Source organism: Lepeophtheirus salmonis, chromosome 13, assembly GCF_016086655.4.
Source record: "Lepeophtheirus salmonis chromosome 13, UVic_Lsal_1.4, whole genome shotgun sequence".
Lineage (NCBI taxonomy): Eukaryota > Metazoa > Arthropoda > Copepoda > Siphonostomatoida > Caligidae > Lepeophtheirus > Lepeophtheirus salmonis.
Window position 1 is genome coordinate 28432362 of NC_052143.2, and position 23265 is coordinate 28455626.

General features: G+C 31.4%; 1 protein-coding gene and 2 long non-coding RNA genes across 52 annotated transcripts in view; 1 reads left to right on the forward strand and 2 right to left on the reverse strand.

Moving 5' to 3' along the window:
• The window catches only part of LOC121127702 (uncharacterized), a 281992-nt gene extending 267246 nt beyond the window's left edge, over positions 1-14746 (forward strand). For 19 of the 50 annotated variants that reach the window (XM_040723133.2, XM_071893146.1, XM_071893152.1 and 16 more), the window contains 6 exons: positions 4714-4958; positions 5558-5704; positions 7585-7863; positions 12396-12674; positions 12742-13011; positions 13155-14746. In XM_040723133.2, coding sequence (XP_040579067.1) covers positions 4714-4958; positions 5558-5704; positions 7585-7863; positions 12396-12674; positions 12742-13011; positions 13155-13681 — 1747 coding nt within the window. In that variant the 3' untranslated portion in view covers positions 13682-14746. The remainder of the gene's footprint in view (positions 1-4713; positions 4959-5557; positions 5705-7584; positions 7864-12395; positions 12675-12741; positions 13012-13154) is intronic. The other 31 variants (XM_071893143.1, XM_071893145.1, XM_071893162.1 and 28 more) reach the window with 3 other exon arrangements.
• A 748-nt stretch (positions 14747-15494) lies between these two features.
• Positions 15495-17048, reverse strand: LOC121128505 (uncharacterized). The gene is made up of 5 exons (XR_005868175.2): positions 16663-17048; positions 16279-16597; positions 16055-16178; positions 15823-15999; positions 15495-15758 (listed from the first exon to the last, which is right to left on the reverse strand). It is a non-coding gene; the product is annotated as an uncharacterized lncRNA (long non-coding RNA).
• A 65-nt stretch (positions 17049-17113) lies between these two features.
• On the reverse strand, positions 17114-19306 carry LOC121128506 (uncharacterized). Its single transcript, XR_011783431.1, has 4 exons — positions 19173-19306; positions 18771-19112; positions 18183-18560; positions 17114-17381 (listed from the first exon to the last, which is right to left on the reverse strand). It is a non-coding gene; the product is annotated as an uncharacterized lncRNA (long non-coding RNA).
• Positions 19307-23265: the final 3959 nt, after the last annotated feature.

The window sequence follows — 23265 nt, forward strand, 5'->3', positions numbered from 1 at the left end:
TTCATCCTCAGACTCCCTTCCATGGTTGATACTTTCTATTTCTCCAATGAAATCTCCAAATCTGATCAAGAATCCTTACATTCATTTTTGAATTATGATTTATAAAACTTCTACGGGTGTTTGAATGAATCTTCATCCATTTAAGCCTCTAATTGTAAAAAAAACTCTTTTAATTCTTTTAGTAAAGCCAAAATATCCTTAAATTTAATACTCATGTTGACCGTACTGTTTGTTGTAATAACAATGTAATCTCTTTAGTTCATAAAAATTGAGTTTAAGATCATCAAATATTTTATTTTATTTTTTAGGGCTGGTCATAAATCCTCTAACTGTATTTCCTTTAGAATCCCTCCCATCCAAATAAAATTTATCCCAAAATAGATTGTCATTAATCTTTTTTTTTTTTTTTTTTTTTGGTTTCTCTTCCCTCTTTCATTGTTTCGAATAGTTTTTTACTACTTCTGGTCACGTCAGAGTATAACATATCAATATCTTGTATGTTGCACACTATTTTTGCTCTCTTATTATTATCACCACTGTTTTTTTCTTTTTCTTTTCCCTCTTCCGAGGACACCACCTTTTTCATAATTATCATTTCTTACTTTTGAATCTCTGTGATTAGTGGGCTCTGAATGGCTTTCTGAGAAATTATTGAGATGACATTTCCTTGGTTTCTATAAAAACGTTTGCCTCAAGTTATCTTATAAGACTCTCTAAAAAATAACTTTAAACGCTTAGCACTTAGTCACACGTCAGCCAACCCTTTCATTAAAAAAGGAACAGAAAAATAATTTTGCTCATTGATCTTCTTCTTCATCTCGTAATCAAGTACATTCCAGAAGGAATAATCTCACATATTCAGAGCAAGTCAACAATTTTTGCTTCTATTTCAAACATTTTTTGTTTTTTGATTTGATCAACTAAAATATCCTTTGAATGCTGCAATTCTGAACTTTAACCCTCTTTTCTACAAAAAGCTAAAATGTACTTTTTTTAATAGAAAAATGCTTTAAAGATGTTTCTGCAATTTGCTGATGCAAGGTACAGATTTTTTTAATAAGGGAAAACTATTTAAAATTAGGTTTGCAGAGTGCAGAGGTCAAATCAGACCCTTTATTAGTGGAGTTGGAGTTAGAGTCTGGAGTCGAAAAATTTGTACTGGTTCCGACTCCGACTACAAAATGATTATAACTTATGTAAATAAAACTTATTTATAATTTAAAACTTACATTGAGTGCTGGTAAAGTTGTTTTTTTCAAAGTTCTTATAAATCATAAGGGTAAAGTACTACTCATTTATGAAACTTGAAAATAAAATTAATTATAAGTTTACTTCACAAATTTCAAACGTATTCTACAGTTGCTCTATAGTCTTTACAATAATTCCTGAACATATCTTAAGTCTAAATTATTATGTTGCGTAGAGGGTAGCCACTAGTATTTCTAGTTCATTACTTTGTCTTATGAATAGTCTATGTCATCAGTATAGTTGATAATATTTTAGAGAAAAACGCGTGCGAGGAGGAGGGGGGGGAAAGACATACGGTATCATTGTTTAAAATACTGATGTGATTATCATCTGCCTGCTTTATTATGATTTTTGAGAGTATAACTAATGTATTTATTAGCAAAATGTTTAATGAAGATATACTACGTATAATTGACTTCGACGTTTTTTATCCGTTACAGTAGATTTGAAAACGTCACACTCCATGAAATTGTAATTCATTATGAACCTTATTCTCAGAATAATAGCTAATGAAACGACAAAGTAGAGTATTTGAAATATATTTGAAGCTCAAAGTTTAAAAAAGAAGGCTTAAATTAAATATAATCTACATACTAAAAAATAAACCATCATACATTTATGTTAAATATACAAAATTAAACAATTGGAATCATATAACTAATAATAACAATAAATTATAAATACAGAATATTGAAATAATAGATTAATCCAAATAATATTTTCTTGTTCTGACATCGGAATTCAGTTAAATATGTCATAACTTTAGGTTGCAATACACAAGCGAGACGTGGAGTTTAATCAAAAAGATAATCACCCCTCTTCTTCATGTGGAAGTTGCTATATACAATTGTGAACAGGATAGACATATCTCTACCGATGAGATCTAACTAATTATTAATAATAAAGTAAATGTCAAAATCATAAAATTAGACAATAAATATACTAATAAAAATTTTTTATAAATAAATTCATCGTAAAGATTTAGAGCAAAAGCTAATTATGTAGTAATGTCCGGCGATATTACTCCCTATTAAGAGCATCAAAAAGATTTTTCCCCGTTATTTAGGTATGCTTATATAACAACATACTATTATCATGATGGATATACACAATTGTTAATTATAATGCAACACCCAATGTAACTACCCTCGTTGTTGTGACCATTTAAACAGTTGTTTTTGCCTTTTATGAGTTTTCTGAACACCATTTCTTGGAGCCCATCAACCATAACTAAGCCTTTAGTGATAAAAAAGTAATATTTATTGACTATGTAATATTGGAAAACCTAATTATCATACCCAAGTCTTAAAGCGAAGTAAGTAGTCTCAGACAAACTAGTTGCAAACCATCCAAAGCTACTACCCCCGTTGTTGTGACCATTTAAGCAGTTGTTTTTGCCCTTTACTGAGTTGTGTATCATAATTCTTGATATGTTTAGCTAAAATAGAATCATATTTTATGGTTAGATTTAAAAAAAAATTGAATACTTACTGTGAGATAGTACAAAATTCAGAGTTCCATTTCGATATTCGTAAATACTTTTTACTGATAACTTAATCATCATTTGGTGTGGATGACTCAAAACATTTTTATATGTATTTCTATTTATGACATCAGTACCAACATCCTCCATTAATTTAATGATGGTTCCTCGGGAAGGGATATGTTTACCCTTGTATTTCTCTATAAATTTTTTGAACGTAGATGATTAGCAATGGATAAGGTTATATTACATGCAATAAGCATCGTTGTGAGATCAAAGTTAAAGTCTGACTTGATGTATTCATCGTCAAATTGATTTTATAGATGAATATCCATACTCTTGTTATGAGATGAGGATAATGAGTGGCGTGTAATTCTAGACAGGGGACTAAAGGCACATTTATATCGACAAATCCGACAAACCATCTGTTTCTCATCCGGTAAGTATTTTCCAAATTCCTGGGCCTCCATTTTCGTAAATCCAGACAGAAGGCGACGTCATTTTGGGGATTTTATTCAGTTCTCTATCGACTATCACCATCTCATATTATATTAATATTGAATAATAAAGGCGGGAATGATAACGTTCATGATTGATAGAAGAAGATGTATATTATTTAATCAATGATGCCATAAGTAATTCTTCTTTTCTCCTCGCACGCTTTTCTATTCTTACCAAAATGATCACCCTTAGTCATCAGTGTAAAGTGTATCATTGCAATGAGAGATTATGTATATTGTCGTTCCTCGGTGACGAATCCATAAATTCTGTTTAGAAACTTATGAATGAACTAGCAATTGTTTTTGGTATAGGCTATAAAACCTATTCTTATAAAATTGTGGGTTAAATCATGGAGTCAGATTTGGAGTCGGACTCAATGATACTCAAAATACTGTAGTGGGAGTCAGACATTTTATGCACCAACTCTACAATCCTGTTTGAAAATGAGCATACTACAATGATATCTCCATAAATTGTATCTCTTTGCCTTTCCTACAAAAAGTGAAGTAAACAAGGGCTATATAATTTTGTTAATTGTGTTAACGTAATTAAGTCATCCTTTGCAACTGAAAGGCTTTTTTATTTTTAATAGTTTGGATATATTTAAAGCTTAAAAAGCTATGATGAGGCATAATTAGATCAAAGCTCAAATAATAAATTTCCACATTTGTGGAATAACTTGAGGGACTTAAAACAAAAGTATTTTTTTTTTATAAATTTGAAATTTGTATATCCATTTGTGGATATCATAAATATGTAATTAATGATGTTCTATTGAATTAAAATACATAGAAAAACAAATGAAAGTGGAAGTCTGCTTCCTAAATTTCACAATCGGGCTTTTTATTATTATTATATACATTGTATTAATTACTTATAAAAAACTCTTTCATGTAGCACAACAGCTTGCTATTTATAATTTCCATGTATTTTTGACCCATCTATCATATTTCAATGCTGATATTCAGCATATTAATGCGCAAAACTAATTTTTGATATGCATATACGAATATATAACATATACTTATGAATATATTAACCTTTGAAGTGCTCTCTGCCTCCTTAAGAGTTCTATATTTTTGTGGCATGAAGTATTTGAAATTTACTAATTTATTATATTGTATATTCATTCCTATTTTAATTCAAGTAATACTTGTAGTAACTAGATGTCCAAATGAGTTACAAAATGATAATAGACCAATATGAGTACATAAGTGCAGGTTTTAAAAGGATAAAGTTTCATAGTATGTTTAGCTTCTGATTGGAATTGTTATGGCAATATTTATTTCAATGCGCCAAACGCATTGCAGTAACCTTAATGGGTACAATGTTTTACTTAAATATACATAATTTGTGCTTTGTTTTTAAGGATATATAGATGACAGTGATGTTACTTATACTCATAATATGATACCTATAACCATGATATCAAAAGACTTTGCCCTAGTTTTAAAATGTAACCCTATTTTCAAACATTACAGAGCAACGGAACCTTTGAAGAAAGAAACCCCAAAGTCTGCCACAAGTGGATCATCAGGCTCACCCACTAAGCATGGACGTCTCTCACGTCCTCGAACAGCTCCCTCAACAAGAGGATCAGCTAAATCAAGCCGAAGTGAGTCTGCTCACCCAGCAAGTGATGCATCGGTTATTCCTAGTTCTGTTAAATCCATTGGGGATAATTTGGAGTCGAGAGGAGCTGGAAAGTCACAATCTCCGAGTAGTAGTAAGTGATTTGATGTTGTCATAGCCTTTACTTGTTCTATTCATGATATTTAAGTATTAAAGGAGTTATTAACCTCTCAAAGTTATTCTACAGTGCCTAATATATAGTCCATATAATTTTATTACTATATTTATTTTATTGGTTTTTTTATACAATATGCCTTTTTTTAAGCACTGCCGGCTCCACCAAATATTGTATATCTTTTCCTTGACCCTTTTAAGGAGTTTGCTTTCATTTGTTGAGGTATATTATATATATATATATATTGCTTCAATAACTAAAAATGAAAAATTAGATGACACTATTTATTTATCTGTTTTTATTTTATGACGATGATAAAGTCTTGCTTTTCATATTAATACATTCCTGCTTGAGCTTTTTTATGCTTCAAAATTCTAGCTTGCCATATGCTTTCATCCAAAAAATGGTCTAACTCGTTCTTGAAAGGATATTTCTTCTCCCTCCCTCAACGCCCCTCCCAACAAATAAAATGAGAGGTTATTTCATTTCGTATTTGCATACATATTTTTCAAGAAAAACACAACAAATTTCGTATTTGTAATTAAACACATACATATTTTTACCCCTTCACATTAAAGATCGATCCAAATCCGTCGGACCTAGTCGACCCAAAGTATCTCAAAGACCTCCCTCAGGTCCTCCTCCACCACCAACACCTTCTTCTTCAGTTCTACCAGATACCACCACTAAAGTGCACAAAGATCTACCAAGAAGACAGAGACCTAGTGAGTTGTATTCTTTAGTTGTTTTGTTTTGTTTCTATATGATAAGTACTCAATGTTTGATTCTGTGAAGAAGAAACAACAAACACAGGCATTAATTATTTGGGGAGAAACCGTCTGGGGGAAATGTACCCAAAGGCTTAGTTACTTTAATGTTTATTTGAATGTATTTACAGTTGATATCGAAGAAAACGTGCGAGTTTTGAGATGCATGATAAGGTTAAAAGGTACATCTATTTAGTTATAGATAAACCAAAGGAATACTTTTTATATATGGAACGAATACATTTTCACTTTTTTTTTTTTTTTTTTTTTTTTTTTTTTGACCAACTTAAGGTTATTTTCTATTAATATAGATTAGTATAAAAGTTATTAAATGAAATATAAAATTTAATTAAAACAGAGTATAAGGAACATTTATTATTAAGATTGATTATTCTCATAGCTTAATATACATACAATATAGATTAACAAAATAAATAGTTAAATTCTTTTATACATTCACTACATAATTGTTTTAATTCAATTCCCTCCTTCATTTATTAACTATTCTACTCTTTAAAAAAATCACCCTTTGTTGGTCAAAGAAAAAAGGAAGGGAAAATTGAATATATCAACATGTATATACGGATTAATAAATCCCGTTCTATTGATTAGCCATCCATGAAAAACGATTCTAATTGCGTTTAACCATTTGACATATTATACAAGTATTAAATTGACTTGCAAAATATATTAATCATTTTAATAATCTTTAAGGACCAACCAACTTTGTCTCTACAAACCTATTAAATAAAGACAAATTTGGTAGAAATGAAATACATAACTACTTACATAATACGTCCTTGGGTATAGTGTTGTTTCAGTCCTTATTTAGGACTGAAGACTGCAGTCCAGTTCACTCTCGATCCGGTCCAGTTCAGTCATGAATATCAATCCAATCATCTTATAAAATTCGGTCCTTGATGACATAACTTAACTTTATTTCTTCTTTTTTTAATCAATTCTAGTAGTGACAGTCAGAAGGACTTATATGACCAGTCCTAAGACTGGACTGGACCGAATAAAATAAAATCTGACACAAAACTACTTGCGTGTATCGTTACTCTTCCAAATATTTACTTTTGTTTTGTTTTATTCTGTTTTTTTAATCTATCATTTCCTTATTATTTTTGTCCCTTGTATAAAACAAAAATACATTTATATACATATTTAGGACAAAATGACTTTTACGTCATTATTTTTAAAAACTAAAGATATTTAGAAAAATTACAGGAGAAGGAATGTTTTCAAATTAATGTGTAGTCTGTCTTATACATACATATCATAATATTTTTCCTTTTGACAAAATTATCCAGTCTTGACCCTTTGATCGTTTTGTCGTACCCTTCTATCAGTAAGCAGGGTTTTATTTTAATTCATTTTTTTCGTTCAAGCACACATTTTTTTTATACAAAAAGAGTTCAAATTTTAAAAATATGTTCAGAATTCTTAGTCTATCACTTTTTTCTAATCCAAAAAGAAAGGAAATAGAAAAAAAATATGCTAAAAAAAGTTTTCATAATCAAAAGTACTCAATCCCTTTGATATTTTTGTTCATCCATTAATACACAAATTGAGTGCTTCTGAAAACATTTAATTATTAAATTCTTATTATTCATTTATATACGAACATATTTATGAATTTCATTTTTAAATTGATGGATCTTTTTTTTAGCGTTTGTATGCAAAAAAAATAAGAATCAAGCGTTTACTTTTATTTCCTACTTTTTGGTTTCAAAATTATACTTTTTTTTTTCAAAAAGTTTTTTGTTTTTCGGTATTTTTAATTTGCAAGTAATGAATATTATTGATCTTTAGAAGTACCGCTTTTTATATTCTAGCTACATTAAAAACTAATTCGTGTATAGAAAAAAACCCAAGTAGCCTTGATCCTCCTTCAAAAACACATCCATACTCCAAACCTCCTCCTATCTCAATTTCATCATCAACAACAGCTACTCCAAAGGCTACAGAGAAACCTCCTCCGTTGAGAGGAGCCATAATTAACCAGGACCATAGAGAAGAAAATATTTCTTCATCAAAGGTGTCTTCTCCTCTTCCACTTCATCCTCCTCCCACGAGAGGGACTCAGGTTAATGACCCCATACAAACCACCAAGTGTAAGTATCATTCCCATCTAGGAAGAAATAAATGAAAATAACTCCTCAAAATATTTTTTTTTTTTTCTTCATTTTTTTTTTTTTGCATAATTTGTTGATGCAAAAGTTACATAATAATAATGATATTAATTTTAAATCGTTCATTGATTGCACAATGGGCTGAGCTAGAGTGAAGTTCAGGAGCAAGAGCAAGTTGCAGCACATTTAGCCATGATTTTTTCACACTTGTTGTTATTGTTGTCGTTGATCACTTACATACATAGGTCATGGCTGGAGCAGATTTTGGTATTTAGCTAACGAGTACATACAAGCATCCCACACGTTTCAATAATAAATTCATCCTCAATTTAATTAAAAAAATATATAATCTAGCTCGATTCATACTTAATTAGCTTAAATATTTGTGCCCAAGAGCTTTTCATTTCCTGCTAATTTCTTCTCTAATTTTCATTCTGTTTTTGATGCAAATTATAACATAAATTAACTCATTATATTTCGTTCATTTCATTTGATCATTTCTGCATGATGAAGAATTAAAATAAACTAAGTAGTAGATTATGAACGTAGACCCAAAAAAAAAATCATCTTGGTTTGTTTGTATAGTGTAATCGTCATATTTTTTTTTCTTTATCCAAAGAATTGAATTGATTTCCTTATATTTTTCTTCAAAATCGTAATTACATATAATTATAAGACTGTTCTTTCTTATTTATTGGTTAAGTATCTTAAAAATAGGTCTTCAAAATAGCCCAACATTTGGTTTTTTGATGAACCATTTGAATACTATTTATTCTTTTAGGTATTTTTGGATCGCTCTTTGATCATTTTACATATATTAACAATTTAATTTTCATTATTTCTTCTTTATCCTTACTCATCCTCCAATTCCTTCGATACACCTTATTCCTTCACTATCAAATTTGCTTTAAAAACAACCACTTTAAAACGATTGGAGATACATTTCACTAGTAAATTCGTCATTGTCAAGTTTACTATACATTTTATTAAACTATTTTTTTAAAACTAATATTACATCTTTTTAGGGTAATTAAATGATTGATTTTATATTTTCAACTAAATAAGTTATCAATATTAATTTTGCTTGCTTAATGCATGACTAGTATTTTTATATTTACATTTTTTTTTGTATGTTTTTTGTATGTTCTTTTTGTGTGTTTATTTTACTAAGTAGAATATTGAGATAATATATTATAAAATTAATGGATATATTGTATATCGATAGTTACTACTAGAGTCCAATGACTCTTTAAGGAATATATATATATATAGGCAGCGATATGTGGAAATAGTGTTTGTTTACCCAATGAATCACTATACAATATACATATTATCCTCTAAGCAAGTAAGTTGATTGTAAGTACATATGGTACATACCTACTTTTGTGGATATGTGTTCCACAAAAGTGTGCGTTTTTAACATTATTTGGTCGTACCTATATACGAGGGTGGTCTGAAAAGTTTACGACCTCACAAAGATGCAAAACATTTCTTCTGTTTTATTTTGATTTTTCAATATCCTAGTCCCCTTGTTACTCAACAGACTTCTCCCAGTGATGATCCCATCAAACAAGTACAGTATTTTTCTATGCAAAACACTTTTTGCTTTTGGCTCAATTATTCCGAGTTGGATTTACTTAGACCCGTCAAATTGTTACACAACAAAGTTTTATATATCTTCTATGGTTTGAACCTATTTAAAGTGGCACTTTCAAAAATAAATACTCAATGACAGTTCAATACTCGATTTTCTCCATTTTCACAAAAAGACACAAATCAACTCACTCAAACCACTATTGCATAACAACAGCCTTTCAAAATCCCTGAAACTTTTGCGAGTTATAGTCAACAGATGCTAGATAGATGTTGACTAGCTTTTATTTACAAGTCCTGTCACAATAACGTTGAGGTCGGAAACTTTTTAGAACACCCTTGTATCTATGTGCAATATTTATGTATCATCAAATATATTTTCTTACAATGTTTTCTCGAGTTTTGACGTCCAGGACTCATTTAACATAGAGGGTATTAGATATAATAAAAATTTTAAAAAAATAATTACAAATACAGGGTTCAATTCGTCTTTAATCTGAAGCTTTCAAAGCATAATAAATAGATCCTTTTGACATAATTTTCAAACGTAAGTTGTTGCTCCTATTTTGATAATTAAATTAAATGTAATAAAAAAAATATGGAAGGAACCTTTCAATTAATTTATTTTTAAAATGTTCATATTTACTTTTTGTATTATTTTCAACATGATATCCCCTATCTAATTCTTTAGAATTATAATAATCAATATAATTCATATAATAATTACTGAATTTCGTTTATTAATAGGATTACTTTACTAATTAATTTACCCTAAACTAGTGGCATGATGTTTATTTTAACACTAGGAAGTATAAGTCCTTCTTTATTACTTTGAAATAACACATATTTAGGGTAATTACCCCCTATTCCACGACCACTGATTGAAATAAAAATTATGTCGTTTGAAATAGTGATCTATAAATATTCAAAAAATTATTAATTTTTCAATTGATTTTCACACTTCTAAAACAAAGTAACACAGATATAGTTAGAAAGGAACTACAGTCAAGCCTGGTCGAATCTCCATCTGTTTTAAACGTGTTACTGCAATAAGCAGCCATATCCTGTTTTCAAATTTAGAACTTTTACAAAATAAGATGTTTTGTTTAAGAGGTTCCTGTAATAAGTTGTTGCTATTTCAGATTTCCTTGCTTGACCACTTAATTCAGGTTTGACTGTATTGTTTAGCACCTATTAATTAGTGAACTTATGTTTTTTTCTATTTGTGGGTTAAGTTATGATTTGTTGCACTCGAATGAAGTTGTTAAGCAGTGAAGACAACTCTACTATAATTAAGTAAATAGTCGTTTTAGAATAAGAAATATAATAATTGCTAAATTACCTGTTAATTTTCAGTCTTTTTTTCTTTTCTTTTTGAAAGAAAGTTTGTGACATGTAATAAATACATTAATGTGTAATGTTTACTTCACTGACGATTTTATAGAACAATAATTTTAGAAACTTGAATTTTTGTATGCAGTTCTATCATTTTTGAGAACAATAATTTAGTAACACTTTTGTTTTTTAAGAAATAGTTAAATGTTTTTATTTAGACAATAACACAAAATACACTTAGCCAAATCTACTGAAGAGGAGCTGTAAAATTTCTATTCGTTTTGGAATGAGTAGAAATTTAAAGATATACATTATATGTATCTCTATGAATGTAAAAACATATATAATGGACTCAATATTTTAACATATCTAACAAACTATTTTGATAATAACATAACCTTCAGAATTAAAAACATTGATTTGACTCGTACTCATGACTCATGATAGGGTGAATACCTGATAAAATAATCGATAGTACAAACGTAATATTGAAGATGTGACAAATAAAGAAAAAAAATATATTCAAAAAAAGAAAAACAATATTTAAAAAATTTACAAAATGATCGTTTAGTAGTATAAGAAGTTGTCTTGTTATAATTACTCATTATGTATAAGTATATATTATCATTCTCCCCCCTCTCCCACTCACATCTATTCGACGAGTTACTTTGAACATACACCTTCAATATTCATAATTATTACTATACATTTACCAAGATATAATCAATATTAGATACCAAAATATGGACTTTAACTGATGATGAAGTAAAAAGGATCTATTTATTTTTTAATATGTATATTTATAATTTTTTTTAATTTATATCAGCTCATAAGTTCAAATTTTATTCAAATGTTTCACAAACATTTTTTTTTTCATAATATAGAAAGAAGAAAATGTTCAGTTCGTTTTATTATATAAAATATTTATCTTTATTTTTCATACCGAAATGACCAAAACAAACATATTTGCTGTAATAAGTATTTGATCGTAAAGAAACCATTATTTTGTAATTTCAAATTCAATTCTCAATTAATTATTGATTTTTATTATTATGTTGGTACACATGTCTAGAATGCCCATTTACTTATTTGTTTTTTTTACAGATAGCAAGGTTAAACGTCTTTTAGTGTGATTTGTAATTTTTTATTTTTGTAAAAAATGGAAAGAAACAGTTTAGGAGAAAATTCTGTCAAAACTTTTGGATCATTGTGTACTCTTAAAAATTTGGTTCGAAAAAATGCTAAATTTTGTAGCTGAAACAAACTTTAAAAAGTTTTAAAAATAATTTTTCCCTAAACATATATTTCTTTGTATTTTTTTTTTTTTTAATAGTCGAAAATCGTGGAGTACACAAACAGACGTTTAATCTTTTTATCTATAAAAAACAAACTAACAATGCAAAAGTTGTGGACTTGTGAATCAACTTAACAAAAGCATAAATTTGAGAATCGAATGATAATTGAATTCAGAATTATAAAAAATCGGGTTTTTTTTATCTAACCGCTAACACTGTCGATTGAATGAAATAACTTAAATAAAAAGTATTTAAATTACTTAACATAATGAGTATTTCTTTTCTTTTTAGGTGGTAATCGACCTGGTGAAGAAGTTGTCACTTCTCGAGCTATTTCCGATTCAGGAAGACGTCCGATGTCTAGATCGTCTTCAAAGACATCATCTCGACCTCCTTCTGCAATTGAAAATAACCTAGATTATTTCCGTGAGCCTGTAGTTAAATCTCCACCAGAGCCAACTCGTGTAAAGAGTCCTGAGCTAATGGTTAGATCTCCCGACCCTATTAACTGGACAGTGCCTTTGGATACAGCTAAAACTTTTTCAGTAACTCAAAGTGTCAGAGATGGAGGTAGACCTTTTACAAGGAGTTCAATCATTTAGGCTTTTCTCATTAATTTTTTTTTTTTTTTTTGCAGAATCTGCCCGACAAAGCCCTATGAGTGATTATTCAAGTCACTTTGATAGTGTCTCTGGAACTGCTATTAACCTTGGAATGATGTCGCGGAACGAAAGAGGAGCAGTTCCTATACATCCACCAAAGATTTCCTCGCTTGCTAAAGAAGCTCGAGAGCCTACTCCAGGCTTTACTAAGGATTCAACTATGACAAGACCTAGTGGTGGATCAGCTATTCCACCAAGACCTTTAAAAGAACCTCTTGTACCCCAGCTTGTTTCTAATACCAATGGTATATTCTTAAGCTTTTATCTAAAGAATGTTCATAAATAAATTTTCCATAGAAAAATATCATAATTAATTGTAACAATAATGAAAATAGCATAAAATTAGATCACATTATAATTTAAAATTAACATTGTGACTTATTTATAGGATCTGTTCACGAGAAAAAAGAAGGGGAAGAGAAAACATTTTGCGAGCCTTCACGATTAAACGGTTCCCAAAAAGAAGAAGAGGAAGTAAAGGAATGCCCAAAAGATCAGCAGAAGGAGTCAGAGCAAATGTCCCATCCAACATCCACTGCCAACCAACCCTTATCTTCGACGGGACTCAAATGTTTGGACGATCCAAACTTTTCATTTGAATCTACTACTAACAACCCATCATCAACGGAAACAGTGGCAATTCCAAAACCTATTCCTCCACAGACAAAGAAACCAGCTTATCATGTTCTAGAAGATCCCTTTGAATCAGATTTGCTACAACAAGCAAAGCCTGCTCCTCTACCACCTGCATCCTCTGCTTCTCCTTATAAAGTCCTAGAGGATCCATCCATGAGTAGTTCTGTTTATGATCCATCACATTCTGCAGTAAAAAGGCCCATTGTGGTTGCAGCAGAAGTTTTGGAAGGTGCTAGAGAAAGATTTGATAAATTTTGGGCTAAGCCAGGGGATAAGTAACTCCGTGGGTTGAGTAAAAAGTATTGTCATAATAAAATATTGTACTTAAATTATTTACTTGATTATAGATTAGAAAAGCATGGATTGGGATCACAGAAGCTTTGATTATCTCAAAGATTCTTATCTAATTATGGGGATACAAAATTGGGATTTTTTTAGAAAGAGAGAGATAATCAAAATGGGGAGACTTGGATGTTGTTCATTATTGTGATATAAAACAAATTAAATTCTTACATTTATTAAATTAAAAAAAATAAAAGATCTGTGATTTCATTTATCCTTGCCAATCTAAATCTAAATCATTACATACAACTTACAGTAAGAAAAAAAATGAACTTTTAATTGGGAAATACACACAAAATCTGATTACTTTTAAATAGAGATAAATGTGCTTTTTATTAGATATATTTTAATTTCTGATAGATAAAATATCATGTAAATTTTCCGCCTTCCGTCACCGCGCGCTAAAAAAGATCGATCAATGTCATGATAAAACTTTATAAATAGTTTAAAAGCCAAGCTATATATATTCAACACTTATTTCAACTTATTTATACACTACCTATATCTATTAATATGTATATACTTATACATAATGAGTAATTATAACAAGACAACTTCTTATACTACAGTAGCTAAAACTGCTTATCTACTAATGAATATAATTTATTATTAAACTACATACATCAAATATAGATTATTCATATTATATTACGTTGACTATTTTATAATTTTTTCTTCTATCACTTTTATTTTGTTAGCATATTTTTATCATTCTCCCCCCTCTCCCACTCACATCTATTCGACGAGTTACTTTGAACATACACCTTCAATATTCATAATTATTACTATACATTTACCAAGATATAATTTTATTTCCATTTATGTTTCCTTTGGTTTTCTTAAAATTTGAAAATGTCATATTACTTCTTTTTTATATAAATTCTTTGACTAAGAATTATTTATTGATTGCTTCTTTCGATGGGTGTTTATTATTCGATAAATAATAATTATTATTAATGATACAATTATAACATTTTATTGATTTATTTTCATTATTCAAAATACAAATATACCATGTTTATAGAAAAAAATAGCATTTCAAAGAGCTTTTATTTATAGAATAACAACACTTAAATGATTTTAGATACTCTTTTTTTTTTTTTTTTTTTTTATATTACATCAGGTTTGAACATTTTTGATTTATTGAGTTTTTAACTATTTATGGGATTTTTTCTAAATAAGAAGAAAATTAAAAAACCTCATAAAGACAAACTTATTTACTTTGATTTGATTATAATATATAGGTTATAATGTAAAGATACGTATTGGTATAACTTCATTAAGCCATCAGGGAATCACTAAGACTCGCCAAAATCAATTTACTGGCCTGGAATGAACAATACGATTGAAATGATAATTGAGAAATGTAAGTCGTGTCAAATTCAATGTAAAGAAAACTTATTGCCGGACGTAATTCCTTCAATGATTTTGGAATCCATGTCTACAGATTTATTTCTATTATATGATAAGTTTTATTTATATAAATCGATGCTCTATCTGGTTACGCATTCGTGGAGGAGTATAAAAAGGATCTTATTGTTGATCAAGTTATTTAAACGCCTTCTGGGTGGTTCAGAGATTTGAATACCCTAAGAATATAAGATTGGATCAAAGCAGTTAATTTTTACATAAAAAAGGAATTGTTTCATCAACCTCGAGCCCATATTATCCTCAAAGCAATTGTATAGCAGAACCACCTGTGAAAAATATAAAGAGTTTACTTGATAAGTGCAACGCTCAAAAAATCAACTCTGATGAATTTCGTAATGGTTTGCTCGAATACCGTAATACCCCTCGTCAGTGTGGATAGTCATCATATCAAGTTGTTTATGGGCAAAATATGAGATCCCATATTTATATTCTCAATTATCATCAGAAAGAAACCGTCGCATTTCAAGTGTCGGGTGACCCCTTAAAAATCCCTTTGCTCCTTCCAGTAAAGGGGCAAATAGTCAGATTGAATTTTGAGAGGATGAGAAAACAGTGTTCCAACTGTTTCAGGTTCAGGTCCTCTCTGAAAAAATGTACAGCAGAAAAGGTTAATATACGAGAATATCAATATTACTTGTTTAACTCACTAGTACCGAGGGGGAAGGTTGATGGAGCGGCAAAAACATATGCTCAAGCGGTACATGAAAAGCGTAAGTTAGGAGGCGTAGACAAACTGTGTGTTGAAGTTAAGAGGGATACATCCTTAAAAGGTGGGTCAAAGACGGCATCGTATTAAGATATTCAAAAATCTTGCACTGAACACCCTAAAGAGATATTGAAAAGTAATGTATCCATAATTGAAGAGTTTAATAACTCAACATGAAAAGCAACGCCAGTCTGTTGGAGAAGTCGAATGAAGAATTTTTAGGAGATGGTCCTCTTCTTAACATCCATAATAATAAAGGTTCTAATGAGTGAATGTCAAAGAAAATACTAATATAATCTAGAAAAGAAGATACAAAATATAAAAGACAGAGGTTTCCTGCCTCTGAAAAAGGGAAAATAAACGAATTGAAAAAACCTTTAAAAGTAAATAAACATACCCTCAAAAGTAATGGCACGAACAATTCGAACAACTAAGTATGGATGAATGTAAGCAAGTGGATACGGTGGTAGTTTTAGACGAAAAGCGTGAAAAAAGTACTGTTGTTCAAGTTCTCATGAATCCAAATCGCGTAAGTCCAGCCGGGTGGTGACATTCCCTCCCAAGGAATAAAAATAGACCTCCTACATGAAAATAAAATTAATAAAATCGTAAACTTTAGAGCCCGATGCCTCCTCTATTTCCATTCAATGTCAATTCTATTTCTAATGGACAACGGGCCACGAAGGTAGTTAGTCATTTACATACAATCGGCTTCCCTGATATAATAGATAGAAGGAAAGATGTGATAAATACAAAACTGAATTTAGTTCCTAATACTCACTACATATCAAAAGTCATTGGAGTTAAAAATCTAACTCCAATCACAAAGCTAAAATGTCTTCGTTAATAACATATGATGTCAATTAGATTTCATCGACGGTAAGGGGAAAAGAAGTTTTTAACTATTTCAGTGTAATTTCTTTCACAGACATCATAATCCTAGTAGATACTACACTACAAGACACCAATTATGTACGATTATGTGTAATCCCTAAATCCCATGTGTTATTTCTCGCTAAAGCAGTTAGGCATACTTCACACCCGTCCAGAGAGTGATTGTTGTTATAAAGAGTTCTCTCAATCCGCAGCTTGTGGCTTCAGATCCGGATGGGAATTATATTGTGGTAGACATAGACATCCTTAAAAAAGAGCAACATTGTATCCAATCTATGGTATTCATTCAAATTCAAAAAATTGGTTTTCTAATATAGTAGGAAAATACTCCCCCTCACTGGGAAATGAAGCCCTCATTCCAAGTGATCTCAACGTCATCCTCAATCCAGACAGAGATGCTCGTGGATATAAGGTATATATATATGGATAACTTGATTATGTTTTTTCATCATACAGAGCATCAAACCTCCTTAAAGATTTTAAAGTCCTTCCATGCTAAATTTCGGATCACAACCCAGTCATTTGGCTACCCATCTGGACCCTGTAAATCACGTTGGAAATTGAACGTGTCCCTGTTGGACTCAGAGGAGATCCGTAAGGAAATTTCTGAAATGATAGAAAAGAATAGCGTTAAATTGTCTAACAACCTTGTCTCATCCTGGGACGCTCTATGAAATATTGAAATGCAGTCAAGAAATATATTTATACAAAGAGGGAAAAAAGCTCCAAAGTTAAGAAAAAAATTAAGGAGTCAAATCGAAAAAAATGGACGACAAAAGGCCCGAGGCGATCTCAGAACTGGAGAAGAATATTGACTATGAAAATAGGGAGCTATGATCAGAATGAGACAGGAACTAGTCGAATTAAATTAAAAAGCGAAAAAGTCCTTTAACACACTTCGTGGGAAAAAGCTTTGATCCCATAAATGATCTTCAGGTGAACTTACTGAGGGCCCAATGGAAATTTCTAAGAAAGCTTACTACTTTTATACGAAATGGTAGCTTAACAAGAAACTGTCCTGTTTCTGTCTATATTCGAGATTGCTGAAAGATACAGAAGGGTGGATGCCACTTCTGCCCTATATCAGTGTCCCTACAAATGAAAGTATATTCAAAAACTTAGACTCCCCTATTAATAGACAATAAATTTTAAAGTTCATCGGGGGCTACAACAGGAATTTCAAGTCTCCAGGACCATCAGGATTACACTTCGAGTTTTTTAAAATTTTCGACGAGAAACTGGCGCCAATCCTTGAACAAGTTTTTAGGGACATATTTCTTAAAGGCTACGTACCAGATTTTATAAGCTCCGGATCTATAACACTGATTCTTAAAAAAATAGAAGTGGTGATGATATTAAAAATTATCACCCAATTTCTCTACTCAACACATCTTATAAGATTCTTACGGGCATACTTAACCAGGGGGTGGTTAAGATCCTCCCTCATATAATATCCCCATCACAGAAAGGCTTCATGAAGTCTCGGCGTCTAGAGGACATTCCCCGGTTGCTTCAGGACGCTATGGATTATTGCGTGCGCACTAAAACAAAATACGCTGCACTTCTGGTCGATTTCGAAAAAGCCTTCGACACATTGTCTCATATGTTCTTAATAGAGCAACTTTTTAGGTATGGCTTCCCTATTGGTTTCGTAAAAATGGTGTCAGCTTCGTCAAAGATTGATTTGCCAGGAGCGAGTAGCTCAACAGAATTTTGGATTGGAAGGGGAGCTCAGCAGGGTGATCTACTTTCCCCATCCCTCTTCATGATATGAATGAACAGAATCTACGAGATACTTATGAATGATTGGAAGGGGAGCTCAGCAGGGTGATCTACTTTCACCATCCCTCTTCATGATATGAATGAACAGAATCTACGAGATACTTATGAATGATTCGAGTATTGAAGGTATAAAAATGAGAAACATGCCATTAAAATGTATGCATTATGCAGACAACCTTACTGTATTTCTTACAGGGTGTGAAAATAACTTACTGAAATCTATTAATTCTTCCATGGAGGTGCTCCAGATTTTCAGGAGGAAGTCGGGACTTACGATTAATCTTGGGAAGACAGGAATTTTGAAGAATTCCTGAGGGCACACCTTGGTAAGTTTGCGTTCGTTACATCAACCTCTCTACTTGGAATTGTAGTTGCTTTGCCCAACCATGAGGCTAGAAGCAAGAAAGAAAATAAAATAATGAATATGCGCCAAAGAAGTGTCATGATTGATAGGATCACTCCCCTCTCTAGATAGGAAGCAATGTTGGCATGGAACATAAACGTCCTTCCAAAAAAAAAATTCATCTAATGAGGTTCGTCCCATTCTCAGTCGAACTGTGTGATGAAGTATGTAAGATTAGAAAAAATCTAGTTTGGAAGCTTTCGAGGGCGTACATAGCAAGAGATAGAGTTAATGCCCCGACAAACGGCTGGGGACTTGGATCTCTAGACATTAAGTCTACGTGGTAAACATTAAACTTCTCCTGGATCCAAAGACTCCATGACTGTGAAGATTTCTGGGCTAAAAGAATTAAGGAAAAGTTTATAGAAGATATTAAATACAACTTCTTGGACAGAGTATGTATATGGGCAACGGAACTCCTTTCTGTGACCAAAAAATACAGACCGTATTGGCAAGACATGGAATCAAATATGTGTCGGTATTTTTAATTCCATGCTTCACCTTCTAGGCCCTAATGAGCCATTAAATTTTAACCCGAGACTGAGGAGTAGAGATGAGTCTGCCAAAGAGGTCGACTTATACTCAGCTTGTCAATTCCTCTGCCAGGGGAAAGTGGATTTGAAGGACTTTATACTGATATGGAGGGCTTGAAAAAGTTTCTCACAGCCTGGGGGTCATGTGTCAAACGGACCTCCGATTCCATTCTTCTTCGCTGTGAGCTGTCTGCAAAAATCAGAAAATTAGAAGAGCTGTATTCAACAGTCAACGACGTACTAACCCCGAAATCCTCGTGAGGAGAAGAATGGAGAGACTTGGTCTAGACTGGAACTCTTCAAATGTGAGTCCGCGCGTGGTATTCCAGGATCTTTTTTGCGCCACAAAGCAAAAATGGTTTAGATAGAGATTAGCAACATCGTCTATATTTACCAAGAAGAGTCGAGATACCCCTGAGGAGCGGATGTGTCATTTTTTGTGGAACTATAATCGATACTTCCTTCCGCCTCTTTTATTTTTGCACTCGTATCACCCCTGTGGTGAGAGTAGTAGAGGCTGAGATCTGGCTCCATTATAAGAAGAGGTAGAGTCCTTCGGACTGGCTGGTCTCGGCGTCAGAAAATATGGAGGAGTCTCTAAAGATAGAGTTTATCCTGGGCAAAGTTCAGGGGATAATATATGCGGCAAAAGTAAACGATCAACCCGAGTCAGTAAGGATTGGAAAATTAGTCAAAACATTATTAATGGAGCTTCACTCTTTTAAAACGATGGACCCAATGTTATTAAACAATAAGGCTCTAAATCCAGTTGATCTAGGAAAACATTTGATTTTATATTTATTAATCTCTTTTGTGTGTATTTTTTATTATTATTATAATTTTTACATTATTCTGCTCGTCTCTTTACGAGCGCGTGGGAGGGTAAGAAATCATATTAATAATCACACGAAGCATTGCATTTTACGAAGTACTTTTTACATATTATTTATATATGAACAGATTATATATTTTAATATATTTATGCAAGAATGTAGATTCATACTCTGTATTTTTTTTTATGGAAGGTACATAATTTTATCAATAATATTGAATAGGTGCATATTTGTGTAATATATATTAAATAAAAATCAATGAAAAAAACCGTTAGACAATATATTAGAAGTATTGAACACTGAATAAAAGAAATCAATGGAATATTATGATAGACACTTAAAGGGTTTACCCCTACTAGAGGTTGAATGAATCCAAAGTTCTATTTCAAAAACGTGATACTTTTGGAAAAATCATTGGAGAAGGGGATTGCTATTTTTGATATATTTAATACGTGTAGATAGACGTTATTATTATGTACACTAATATTATATTATTCAAGTGCTATTCAGGATAATTATATGAGGTAATAATAAAAAGTACAGTTTTATAAATACCACGATGAAGCAAGGCGAATGAATCCTACTCCTTAATACAATAATGGAATTTATCTATTACCGCAGAATCAATAAAACTGGTCTCAGTTTTTCTCTCAGTCATCTGAATTCCGAAATATCTGGGATTATAGTAATTCGGGACTATTACCGTTCTGTGTCATTTTTACCCTTAAAACATTCCCCAAATTAAAAGTAGGATTAATACAAATATATTTGATCCCAGATATTTCAGAATTCAGATAAATGAGGGAAAAATTGAGATCAGTTTTGGATTCTGCACTAAAAGATAATTTTTTTTTTTGGCTTGTATGCATTTTGAACAAAGTGAGTATTACGCTGAGTATAATTTTTTTGAGGAGAAAAACATCCCACTTGCTAACATTCTTGCTGTAAAATATATGGTGTACCATCCATGATAGGTAGTAATTTTTGCTTCATCTGTTTCTTGAAAAGTCATACCTAGCGTACTTGCAGTGCCATGTGCAATCCACAAGCAGCATCTGGTAGCATAAAGTCTTAGTGGTCCACTTAACAAATAAATTAATACTTTAATCATAGCAGTAATTAAGATCCAGGTACATTCCGTCAATTCCAGACTGTTTTTACAGCTTGGGGCGGATAATGATTAACAGTTTTGTCATTTATTACTAAACACAGAAGTTACATGGCTATCTAAGGAAAACTTACTAGAACTTTTTATTCTTTTTTTTACTCTAAGTCAGGGCTTTGTCTTAAAATCTAAAAAACAGCAAGGATGACATTGCTTATTTTAGGATATATTTCCAAAAATTTAATTTAATTAATATGCTATTGCACGGAAGTTATACCAATAAACGAATTATTGTCACCTTTTAATAATAGTAGAAACTCATATGATTACACGATTGTTTCACGATTTCTTTATATAATTTTGATTAATTCAACATCCACAGATTATTTGCGTTAATTATTTATAAATGGGGACCAGGTACGTGGTATGTTATTTTTACCTCCACCACAGAGGTTAATTTTCTGCCCTTGCTTGTTCGTTGTTAGTCACCAGGATAACGACAAATTTACAGATATATTTGGATCAAACTTGGTATGAAGATTATATATGGTCACAATAAGAGACCATTAAATTTTGAGAGGTCAAGGTAACACAAAACGTTTAAAAATGCATAATCGACCATAACTTTTGCCACAAATTGAGATACATAACTCAATTTGATTTTAGGTAGACGATATTACCATAATGGTGGGAGCGAGTTCTGAAAAACAATAAACAAAACAGATTGAAGTTTAAATTATTTACATATGAAGAGAAGGCTGGATTGAAGATCATTAAGGATAAAACATCCATACTTCCTATTAGTTTATACTCCCCTTTGTATGATTGCAGATTGTTCAATCAAAGAAAGAAGTTTTTGAAATACTTGTAATTGATTGGAATATTATGGGAGCTTCTACTTCAAACTGGTCACATCTTCATTATTATATAATTATGTCTATTCCAGGGTGGAGGAACTTCAATATCCAAAAGAGAATTGACATGTACAACACTCGAATTATTCCAAAAGTACTTTATTTAGGCAACATCTATCCCTTGGTTGGGGGAAAAGGCAATGGAAAGGAAAACTCCCAGATGCTAGAAGAGTCTTATTTGAAGATACTTATGTTGATGACATTGCTACATTCGTGGAAAGTGATGAGGTGGCTAGTAAAATAATGATGGATATAGATCGTGTTCTGCATTGTGGAAGTTTTAAAATAAAAAAATGGTATTCCAGTGCGTTAAGCTCAGGAGAATGATGATTGGTGATTCCAGAACATAATTGGGACGTGGAGTCGGATTATATACGAAAGGAGTAAGAAAATGGCCAAATTTAATCAAAGTAAACAAGAGAACGATTTTGTCAGCTATTACTCGAATTTGGGATCCCCTAGGAATAGTTGCTCCTGTTTTGATTGATTTGAGAATAGCTTTTCAATCGTTGTGGCACGAGGAATATATTGGGATACAGTTCTAGAAGAAAAAGAAGGAGAAGTATAGAAGACAAAAATCAAATCACTGGAACTGTTGAAGGAAGTACAAATAATAATTACATCCAAAAAATGTAGTAGGAAGGCCTGAAATTCATGTATTTGCTGATGGAGGAGAATTAGCTTATGGAGCTTGTGTATTTGTTCGATGGAGACTGGGGGACGGAAGTTTTGAAGTCAGGTTTATAGCGGCGAAGTCTTACGTAACTCCTATTCGAATCAAAAGCATACCTAGAATTGAACTAAATGGATTATTGATCATGACAAGACTGATGAAGTATATTATATACGGGCTACAATGCGAAACAGAAAAAGTTTATATGTGGAGTGATTCAAGGACGGCATTAAACTGGATTCGAAAT